Here is a 12,507-nt window from a genome sequence, read left to right on the forward strand (position 1 = left end):
TAGAAAAAATTTAACAATTGTTATTTTAATTTAAATAATATTTTTTAACCAATCAGAGACAATAATACATGAAACGGTACAAAAAGTAAGACAATCATGCTCCTTCTCGATGAACTCACACTTTGTAGAAAGTTATTTCTCCAAAATTTATAGAAAATTAGTTTTTTTTACCATATCCATTTCAATTACTTAACAGTACAAAGATGATGATGGAGAAAATGAATTGAAGGAGGATCAATCCTACTTGGATCAAACACCTTAATTCATAATATATGACTTTTGAAGTAGTTATGTCATTTCACATAATATCTATAATATCTATTTGATTATATTTAATTATTCAAATAGAAATCATATTCTTTTATATAAATTATACCGTAAGATTCAAGTATTTTCTTCATTATTAAACCATTATATACTACACAGTGCTTATAAATAATACAAAACGTGTAGCACAACTGGGTACATTTGAGTGTTCAATGTTCTCTCAAGGAACTGGTGTTTCATGCATGCTTTGAAGAAGGTATTGTTATGTTTATAAATTCTTACCCGTTTCATGCATCTTAAATGATAAAGTTGATTCTGATGTGAGTGATGTCCATATATTGTTGGTCCTGCCAACCTTCCTTAAGTATACTGAGACTTTGACATATAAAGTAAAGAATTGCTTCAAGCCTATATGCCCTATTCCATGATCAAAGATCAAATATCAAATATCAGTTGTCCTCTATATTATCTAATTTCATGTCCCAAACTAATCAGATATTTTCGCATAAATAAAAACAAAATTTTTAAAAACAAAAATTACTATTTTTATATTACTTGTTAATATCAGATTGGCTAGAGAATGGAATGTGGATAGGACCATAATCTGATGTCTCAAAACATATTAAAGCAAAAATAAAAATAAAAAATATTTAATTTTTTAATTGAGATGACATATTTTCATTGATTCGAGACATTGTTTGTGACATAATTTAGGAGAACAAATTCTTATCCATATGTAGAACCTCTATGAGACAAGTGATATATGTTGCTATGCCATCCACTTCAACTGTTTTGTTAAATTGTAAAGCATGTGTTTGTTCAATTCTGCAAAAACTAGGCCAAAATAGAGAAAACAAAAATCCAAAGTAAGCTAAACAAAATACTCCTGGGACATTTTATTGGGTAGTGCTTTTACTTTCCATAACATATATAAGAGAATGAATCTACAGCTATGTTTTTATTCACAATTTGTTGCCTTTATCAAAGGATAAAGTGTCCAAAGAAAAAAGAAAAAGGGCAAAGAAGTTGCAGTTATACCTATTAGCCTTTTGCTTTCTTCTCTTAAACTGGGGCCTAGCATAATAATGGGACCAAAATGGATTTTGGAACATATTTCCTTTTCTTGTACAATAAAGGACATGGTGAAAATAACACATGATGCTTCATTTATTCAACTTTTGACTAGTAGGTATACAATGTAACTAATGTTGAACAAATAGAATAAACCATGCACTTGTACTAATAAGGAATATCTTCTATTCCAAAAAAACCACCTTTCTATGTCTCTAATGAATAAAATTTTATCAAGTAATATAAAAATATTAGTTTTTGTTTTATAAATTTTATTTTTAATTAAGTGTGAGTTTTTAATTAGACCAAGACATAAATAGAGACAGAAAGTGAGACACATAAACTCCATTAAGACTACATTGTTTTTCGCTTTTGTCACATCTAATTTGCCAAAATTGTAGACAAAGAACTTTTATATACTTTCATTACATAGCTTGTGAGACAAAAACTGAATATCTACATTAACTTTATGATACTATAAGGTGTACAATTGCTTCACAAGTGCTTATGGTGTATTACTCTAATACTTAGATCATTTATCCCTTAGATGAATCCAGCATAACCATACTTTTCTTTTCATCTATACAGTTTTCCCGCTATTCAATACCCTCCAAACAAAACTAGTTACCATATATAAAGACATAGAATACCATCACCACTATTACTTCAATACTTCATAATTCATACAGATTTTGAAGTACAACATGGGAAACTGCTTGTTAGGGGGAACATCAGAACATGATGAAGTAATCAAAGTGATAACATCTAATGGTGGAATCATGGAATTCTATCCTCCAGTGACCGCGAGTTTTATCACAGAAGAGTACCCTGGCCATGGCCTATTCCCAAGCCAAGACCTCTTCTGGAAGCCACTGTCCCAATTTTATGAGTTGGTTGCAGGGCAATCTTACTATTTGCTTCCACTCAATCAAACAGAACAAAGTGTTGGTGATAACCATATCGTTCGACACGGTCATGTTCGATCTCAAAGTGTTCCTACAACCACTAACCCTGCCCCATATAGAATGTCACTAGATCACCAACACTATAGGGAAGTTGGGTTGCTTAAGAGGAACTCAGAACCTTTTTCTTGTAGGACTAGTACTAGTAGTAGAAGCATCAGCAAAACTAGTAGTAGCAGCAGGTTCTGGAAAGTGAAACTAGTGATTACTCCACAACAGTTGCTAGAGATTTTGTCACAAGAGGCACGCACCAAGGAGTTGATTGAGAGTGTGAGGATTGTAGCAAAGTGTAGAGTTGGTGGTGGTGGTGGAGTTTCATCTGTGGCTGCATCTTCAAGCATAGTTTCTGATGAGTGGAGTCTTTCAAGCAGTGGTAGGAGTACTTCTAAGATTGATGCATTAGTTGCAGACATTTAGTACAAAGTATCATAGAAAATTTGCATCCTCATTTCACTCTTTTTCCCTGTCTCTAATCTTTGCTTCTTTGATTACTTAGATCCTTCTTTTATTCTCTTATGTGTATCTAGGCTTATTTTGTTACCTTGCCAAAATTCAGCTTAGATTATATTCACTTTATGTCATATTATATTGTATAATCTTAGTTTAGATTCAGTCTGTCGTATCATATTGTATAACCTTTGTGGATTTGTTGTATACTAGTGTGATGCCCAAGTTCAAGGTGCATGCTTATATGACTACATATCTCCTTAATTTTTCACTCTAGTTTGGAAGAGTACCAAATAAAGTAGTATTTTGTCACAAAAAATGAGGTTATTTGTGAACTATGCTAAAACAATGACTGATTCTAAGGTGACCCTAGAGAAAGAAAAAAGGTCTTGTTCTATGTCATTCCATGTGTATTACTTTAGCAACATTTTTATTGTTATAGGCAGCAAACACAATTAAATTGTACCCTATACGAATAACTTATTTAGATATGGAAACTTATTTGACTATATCAACAATAGTCTTTTGAATATATTTGTCCGTAAGGTTAGACCTTAAACTAGCTAAGGTCAAATCTTAAAATTTAACCTCAATAGACTAGGTTTTGGCTATAATTTAAAATATAATTCAATTATTAATGTTAAATTACTAGTCGATCTAACCTATTTTCATCCGTACCAGTAAGAAACTTATTATATGTAAAGAAATCTCCAAACAAATAAGAATGTCTTAGGTTCATGAAGTATAATTAAATTAACATAGCATTAAAATTCATCAATAGAGATTTTTTACCAAATATGCTAAAAAATTTGAATTGTGGGAAGGAACTTGAAGGAAGCAGCCCTGCAGCATTCACAGATCACAGATGTTAAGGTTTTCTGCAATTTCACATTAATTGAGATTCAAGTCTTCATATACCTCACTGAAAAGGTGAATGAGTGTAATCATCATTATATGGCAAAAAGAAAAGGTAATAAAATTATGAGTTTCATCAACCTATAGTGTGATCAAAGTTATGAGTTGGAAAATTTGTGTCTTGAATAAATAAAGTACGTTGACTACATTATCTACTTTATTTGTTTCTACAAGAGCTACTTGGAACTTCTGTCTGATCAAAGTTATCCTGCCACATAAATGTATCTCACTTCATTCTACCAAGAGATCAACTGTCACCAAATATTCCTTCTCTATCGAATCAAATTACATCAACTAATATAATTTTGTTTTTATAATTTTTTTATTTAATTAAATAACACATTGTAACCGGTGAGTACACATATGTTGTCTCTCACACTTTATGTCAGTGCATATATCATTAATTATGATTGGCCATAAAAATAATTAATTATTAATTTTTTAATTTAAATATATGTTTTCAATCAATCACATACTAATAGCACATACAGTAGCACAACTTGTGAGACATCATATATGCTCCCATAACTGGTCAGGGACACTATTTGAGACAACAAATAGGAGAGAAGATCTCCATTATCATTCTACTAGGTGGTAGGTGGTAATACTTAGGGGTGACAAATGGATGAATTTTGATGGATTGGGATTTCAATGCTAATGGATGGATGGAAAGTTATTCATTAATCTGTATAAATACATTTAAATTACATTTTAAGTTATCCAATACATCTATATTCAATGGATTACCATCCATCCAATTTATCCATGACTCCCTTTTCATGGATTTGGATGGATGAATATATAATCCATTTGATTTTTTTATTTGAACCAAAAAAATATATTGAAGAAAATCATTATTTTAAAAACTACTATTTCAACTAAACATTTTTAAAATCACCTTCTAAAAAACACTTCTAAAATCATTTAGAAATCAACTTTAAAAAAAAGTGATTTTTCGAACTTTAATTGAAAAATATATATTTTCAAATTCTATGAGCATGTGCCATGTAATGTTCTACGTGTAAATTATTTAACAAATATTTTTAGAGTGTAATACTTATACATTGTCAGTATAAAGATTTATACATAATCAATATATCATTCACTATTCGTTTGGATTACGTTTTTTGAATAGTCAATGCTAATTAAATATAAACGATGAATGATGCAGTGACAATGCATAGAACTTATAATCAGTGCATACATTTTTATCATACATCTATATGTTAGGTACTTAAAAATAAAATTTTAATATTAACTACATACACATTTTCTATAATTGATATTAATTTAATAAAATATTAAAAGTGAGAGTGAGAATCATGGATGAATTCGGTTGAATTTAGTTTTCTTAAATATTAAATGAAATTAAAAATGTAAAGAAAATCATTTTTCTATTTTTCTTTTTCGATGGATTGGATATTCATCCAAATGGATATAATGGATGAATTTGAATTCATCTATTATCAACATTATTCATTGAATTATATATATTTAAATTCATTAGCTCTAACAGATAGATTTAAATGAATTTAATTTGGATGGATTGTGGATTGTTAATAATTTTATCATCTCTAATAATATAGTATTTTGTGAAGATAAAGATGTTCTAACAACCAAACAATAATATTCCAAAATTTTGCTTCTACTAATAACTTACCGGGAGAGGTGTCTATGATTTATATATTGAGAAAATATGAATTTTATTGCGATATTTCTTCATGTATGTTAACAAAATCCTTATTGTTATCATGCACTAACTACATTTTTTTCTTACCCGTACCTAGAGATGATAATAGGTTTGGATGAGTCTAAGTGGTGTATTATCTGGACATGCTCTATTGCTTCATTTTTGGACTTAGACCTGTCCTAGATCCATGCTGATACCCGCTGGATCTGTTACCCAGAGGTTATTGGGCACCTAGTGGATCTATGAGTACCCATCAATTCAAAATATTAAAAATAATTATGAGTAATTTATGTAATTGTGTGTTTATTTTCTAAAATCTTTTATGTTATTTAAGCAATCAAGAATAGAAAAAATTATAAAACATAATTTAAAGTTTTAAACATAATTTAAATTATTAAACACAACTCATTTCAACTTTATGATGTAAAATTGATTTAGCAAGAACTATTTAATCAACATAACATTAGATTAATTGAATTAACAACATAACATCACATCAAATCCATTAATGATATAACATCAAGTTTAACAACATCACAATTATGAATTAACAATATAATATCAATATTTAACAACCTTAGAATTATAAATTAACAATATAAAATTACAATTATAACTATCATTTATGATGCTATATATACATATTTAGGAAAGAATAATGGGTTCGGGTAATGTGGGTTTGAGTACCTCATTATCCAGACCCAAACTCATTAAATAGAAGATCTTAAAGTCTTTGATCTCAATTACTCATGGGTTTAAAAACATAAACCCAAACCTGACTCATTGTACATATTATTTATGAGTACATGTGGATCTAGATCCCAATTGCCATCCCAATTTTGATATAAATATATATCAACATCAACCTACTAAAGGATAATTGTAGTTAGTTAGAAAATAAGGTGTGCATACATCTTTAACATTTTATTTATTTATAATTTTTTAAATTGTGGAATATAAGATAAAAATATGAATGATTAGTGAGGGTAAAATAGATTGAAGACAAAATTACATCAACTAGTTGCCAAATCTCTTTATTAATACTATATATATAGACAATATAATTAATAATTGTTAAAATGAATTATATAATTAAATATGGCATTTTCATTCATTGAAATATTAACTTTCAAGTGTATTTTTAAAAAATCGGATGCATAAAATTCTACCATTGAAATTGAAATTTAATTTTGCAACCAAGAAAGTTTTGAAATTTAATTTTGGAAAACTTCTACTAATTATAGTTTAAGGGCAAGAGTTTCAGATTATCCTGGTTTATTATATAGATATATATTCATGCTTTTAATATTACTTCGCTATATATTCTTAGCGTTATAGAATTATATAAGTGCTGGTCCACAATTTAATTTTTTTGGGTTTCTCTTTCTTTTTGAATTTTTTTATAAATAAACCACAAAACGACAAGAAGATGGATCACTTATAATTCTGACAAATCTTTCACGAACTCTTGCAAAAAAGCGTGTACAAGGGATCAAATTACAATATGTTTGTGTGTTTAGGACTCAATAATAAAATTTTGCCATTTAAGGTCCTCCTTGAATTTGCTCATAAAATCCAGTGACCTGTTTGAATTTCTCCTTAATTCCAGGACCCATTGACTAATTAAACTTAAAAAGTACATAGTTGTTTGGAGAAACAAGAGTTAAACAATAACATAAATATGAACATTATCAAAAGAAAAGAATCACATGTATCTCATTCCCTGACCTGAATCAATTATATATTGCTATAGGAATAAAAGAAATTTAAAAAAATAAAAAGTAATATTTTGATTGACCTGAGATATGGAATGAGACACCATTTAAAATAAATGATCTATGTCCATTATCAAAAGCACAACTAGTTATAAGAGAAGTTAAACTAAAAAAAATGATAATTACACTATTTTGTTTGAGATTTGAGTTAATTGACTTAACACCACTTTAATTTGAAAATTATACCTATCTCCCTTATGATATTTATGGGAAAATTTACGTGGATAGTGTAGTCAAACTACACTATCACACGTTTAGTATATGTTTCAAAATATTTACGGAAGTAGTGTATTTTTAGGGAAGTCGTGGATGGTATCCACGATTTCGGGGGGAAAGTCGTGGATGGGGTCCACGACTTTGGGAAGTCGTGGATACCACATATTCTCTCTCTACGGAAGTCGTGTACCCTAAACACGACTTCCATTGTATATTAATAACAAAATAGCTATGTAGCCTAGTGGTTCTTGATTTTTATGAGAACCTAGAGGTCCATGGTTCAACCCCCCCCTATTGCTTTTTTTTTTTTTTTAATTTTTTTTTATAACTTTGACATATATTATTTTACAAGGACTATGAGACTTTCCCCCAAAGTCGTGAATCCCATCCACGACTTTCACCCAGAGTCGTGGATCCCATCCATGACTTCCCTCAAAGTCGTGGATATCATCCACGACTGTCCTAAAAATACACTACTTCCATAAATATTTTGAAACATATATCAAACTACACTATCCAATATTTATGATCTTGACATAGGATTGGACAGTTCCCTTCCACGTGGTGTTATCCTATGCAAAACCATTGACCAATCTTTCTCTAAGAAATTTGGCGAGTCCACTAAAAAATACTTGTACTAAACAATAGAGGGAATTATTATGTCAAGCACAAACTCCCCTAGATACATTTTTCTATGTCAAATATAAAACATATATAAGTTCTTGTATTTAGCTTTCAAATTAATTATGTCCTGTCAAGTTGGTTATTTTTGCCTCTTAGGAATCTCCCAAGAGTCAGGAATTCATGATTTGATCCAAATTGCCTCCAACTGGAGGGTACCCATTAATTTAATTTTGCAGGCTACATTTAGATAATTATAAACATGGGTTTTGCTACTACATGCCTTTGTCTTTGTCTCAAATTTTGTCATTGTTCATGACAAACAAAATGAGTTCATACTTTGAGGAAAAGGTTCCTTGTTGTGAACCTCATTTTTGGGTTATACTAACCTTAAGTTCATGTTTTGTGTTATTTGCTGCTATCACTTCAGGTCTTGCTCTAGCACTCATGTCTTTCAGCCATGTTGATCTTGAGGTTCTTGTTAAAGCTGGCCAACCTCATATCCGGAAACATGCAGGTTGGTGATTGCTGCTGTTTAGCGTAATTTTATTCATTGAACATTACAACGACTATTTGTCTTGACACAATAGTATGGTTGCTTTGTGATCTAGATGTCATATATATTGAAATTCTGAAATCAACCTCACCGCCGATGAGGTAAGGTTGTACACAGTTACCTTCACCAGACAACATAAGGTGGAAGCCTCATGCATTAAACCATACAGACACAATGAGATTCATGAAAGACATATCGACACACATTCGAGTGACTAGTGAAACCAAGTTATCTTTTATATAATTACTTAACATGGGGAAATATGAAATATGTAACTAAAACAAGTTACACTTTACTGAAGGCTAAAATTGAAGAAAATTTTGAGGGGTGAAATTCTGAACATTGAACTATTTACTCCTCCATCTTATTACCTAATGCAAACATTTTTATGTTATCTGCAGCTAGGATTATGTCCATAGTTAAGAATGAGCATTTACTTTTATGCACCCTCCTCTTGGCTAAATCAATAGCAATGGAGGTATGTTACATATAGCAGTTCTTTATCTTTCAACTTATTTAAAGTACATTTCTATAGACTAAACGAAAACCTGGAACTTATGTACATGAACATATAATACCCAAGTGATATAATTATGTTGGATAGTACTGACAATAAAGTTTATGTTATTCAAGGGGGTTTCTGTTATTATGGAGAAAATGTTCCCAGAGTGGGTGGCTGTACTTATATCAGCTACACTTTTAGGTATCATCGCAGAGGTGAAATTTCTAAGTAGCAAATGAATTTTCTGTGTTCATTTATATGCATGATTGCATATGTATATAAAATTATGTGCACATATTTATGTGTTTTATTTGGTTTGTTTAACAAACTTTGATCTCAGGTCATCCCTCAAGCCTTGTGTTCTCGATACGGATTAAGTGTTGGCGCGACGATGGCTCCATTTGTTCGAGTACTTATGCTGATTTTCTGCCCCATTGCATATCCAATCAGTAAGGTAATAATCCTATCAGATTGTTAGGCAAGCCACAGGCCTCACAAATGAATATCTTAGAGAGGCACATAATTAGAAATTTCAATGAACTAAGTTAAGACTTAGTTGCACCTTTTTTTTATTACTAGATTTATAACTTAGTTTTAGATCATAGTCATTGTACATGGGATAGGAAGATTTCGCCTTGAATGTATTATTAGAGCCATTGCTATTATTAGATTAATTAAATGTTTAACTTGTGACATTTTTTGGGGTACAAAGCTTCTAAAATTTTAGATCTTTTTGAAGTATGTTTTCAATTCTTGCAATGGTAGTTGTTGGATTGGGTACTTGGCAAGGGCGAAACTGCACTTTTAGGACGAGCAGAGCTGAAGACTTTAATCAATATTCACGCGAAGGAGGTTAGCTTCGATATTTCGATTTAGGATTTTTATCAACATTTTATTACCATATGCTGAAGTTCAATATCAGTCAGGGAAAGGTGGAGAATTGACACTCCATGAAACAACAATAATTGCTGGAGCTTTGGACTTAACACAGAAGACTGCAAAAGATGCTATGACACCAATAAGTGAAACATTTTCTCTCAACATAAACTCCAAACTTGACATGTATGTCCCTCTTTTCTAGTATTGATGTTTAAGCATTACTTTGCCTAAACTTCAATTTCTTATTTATAGGCATACAATGGGGTTGATAATGAGCAAAGGTCACAGCCGAATACCAATCTACTCCGGAATACCAACAAATATAGTTGAACTTATCTTGGTAATCAACCAAATACCTATGTTATAGTTTATAGCAACTTCTGGTTGGATCATTTTCTCTAAGAACCTCACTCTATGAAACCCTCTTAACAGAATTTTATGATCTGGACAACTTTTATCAAATATATTTAGTACAATGATTCTAATGATAAAGAATGATACATGTTGCACTGTATGGTTTGATATGACACTTTGAGATGGATTTTCTCAAATATTGTATATTATGTTCCCTAACAAAAACCTATATTATAATGAAACCTTATTCCACTGTGTATATAACAGAACTGTATGTTTCAACCTTGATTTAGGTCAAGAATTTGATCTTCTGCCGTCCCGAAGATGAAACACCAATTAAGCATTTGACTATCAGAAGAGTGCCTAGGTATGGAGTTGATTTCTCTTTTTGTGTTGATGATAAAGTAGCTTTAAATTGAAGAAATATGTTTCAAAGTGGAAAATGATGGTGAAAAATAAGTTTAGAAAGAAAGAAATTAAAGAACATAATTATTTGGCTACCATAATGATCATATGTTCTGTTTACTTATTTCTAATCTTTATAACTTATCTATATTAACCTTATGCTGTTCCTCTTTGGCTAACAGAGTTGGCGAAAATTGGCCGCTATATGATATCTTGAATCAATTTCAGAAGGGTCAATGCCACATGGCTGTTGTTGTTAAGTGTGATGAGAATATCAGAACAGCCGCAACTAATGCACAAGGCAAGATTCTCAGTGTAGTTCCAAATAAGATTCACATAAGGAATTCGAGCATGTGACAATTTCGCTTTCATATTTCTCATGAAAGAAGTGTCTTTGTAGTTCAAATTTTGATGCTATAACTCGATTTTGCAGGACTTTGTTCTTCGATTGAACCGCAAGAGTATATTAGTATCTCCACTGATGTATCAACTCATCAGTCATATGAAACAGAATATTATAGTGCAACACTGAAGAATGTCATGCTAGAAAAGGGTGACTCAGATCCACTATATAGAAGATCCGAACAACCCGATTCGAGTACATCATTTGCAAATTCTCTTCAAATCAATGAAGAAGTGATTGGGATAATAACTTTGGAAGATGTTATGGAAGAGATACTTCAGGTTAATGTTACACTCTTTTGCAGATATAAATTTAGTTTTCAATTCAATAGCTAGCAATAATCATAGCATGAACTTGACACAACGGTAAGGTTGTTGCTGAGTGATCATGAATTCACAGGTTCAAATCTCTCTCCACTTGCAAGGGTAAAGCATATACATCTATCCTCTTCCGACCCCACTAAATAGGAGACTCATGCACTAGGCTGCCCTTTTAGTTAGTAATAATCTTATTTAAGGAATCACAATGCCCCTTAGTAAATCACTGGATAACTTGGTTGTTAATTTACACACATTGAACACAATTAGTATTTCAACATGCACAATTAATATTCAATATAAACCTGAATTACTCAGCCACTTTGTCTTTGTTTCTTGTGGTGTAAGTTTGCTAATGTTTTAGTTGCTCTTATTCTTCTAGGAAGATATATTGGATGAAACAGATCAATATGTTGATGTCCATCAAAAGTGAGTACAGTTTCCATGTTCTACCTCCATAAACACACAAGCTCGAACTGAAGTTTACATCTAATAATTTGATTCTATATATTGTTTCAGTATCACAATAAAACTGCAACATCCAAGAAGAGGGGCATCAGGGTCCTCTAGAAGGACTTCAACTGCATCTCGAGTTCATTTTTTCTCTCCTACATATGTTGCACCTATTTCTCCATCTAACCAGAGCTGAAGAGCCAGCTGCCATACTTCTGCTGATGAATTTGTTCCTAACTGTTTTTCTTTGTCTAGTATCATTTCATTGAGTATTATTACATTATTGTGTAGCTTCATTTTACTAATGATGATAAATGTGTGTAATCATAGAAATTTAAGAAAGAAATGTCATTGATAGATTTTTTTTACATTTATAATATACTGTACTAAATAGCATTTGAGTTCATATGGTAGGAGAGCCTATCTAGTCTCTTCCCTTTTTTTTTTCCTTTCTTCTATCTTCTCTTATGAAACCAAAAAACAAATGTTATCAATTAGAATGCTGTCAGATTCTATTACAAAAATTTCAATACAATTTTAAACAAATTAAAAATAAAAAAGAGGAGGATAACCTTTTTTGAGAATAAACTAGAAATATAATGTCTCAGGTTCTTGTCAGGTTGAGCTGGTCCTTTGAATGAGTGACTAATCCTTTTTTAGTATTATGGATGTCC

General features: G+C 30.9%; 2 protein-coding genes across 2 annotated transcripts; both read left to right on the forward strand.

Moving 5' to 3' along the window:
* On the forward strand, window positions 1,952-2,925 carry LOC109353680. Its single transcript, XM_019596032.1, has 2 exons — window positions 1,952-1,969; window positions 2,010-2,925. The coding sequence occupies exon 2, from the start codon at window positions 2,043-2,045 to the stop codon at window positions 2,715-2,717; it is 675 nt and encodes a 224-aa protein (XP_019451577.1). The 5' UTR covers window positions 1,952-1,969; window positions 2,010-2,042; the 3' UTR covers window positions 2,718-2,925.
* Window positions 8,068-12,215, forward strand: LOC109354082 (DUF21 domain-containing protein At2g14520-like). The gene is made up of 12 exons (XM_019596440.1): window positions 8,068-8,481; window positions 8,922-8,998; window positions 9,154-9,237; window positions 9,363-9,476; window positions 9,788-9,874; window positions 9,945-10,084; window positions 10,154-10,241; window positions 10,549-10,622; window positions 10,843-10,961; window positions 11,094-11,344; window positions 11,763-11,809; window positions 11,900-12,215. The coding sequence occupies exons 1-12, from the start codon at window positions 8,244-8,246 to the stop codon at window positions 12,027-12,029; spliced, it is 1,449 nt and encodes a 482-aa protein (XP_019451985.1). The 5' UTR covers window positions 8,068-8,243; the 3' UTR covers window positions 12,030-12,215.

This window comes from Lupinus angustifolius, chromosome LG08 (assembly GCF_001865875.1).
Source record: "Lupinus angustifolius cultivar Tanjil chromosome LG08, LupAngTanjil_v1.0, whole genome shotgun sequence".
NCBI classification, from domain to species: domain Eukaryota; kingdom Viridiplantae; phylum Streptophyta; class Magnoliopsida; order Fabales; family Fabaceae; genus Lupinus; species Lupinus angustifolius.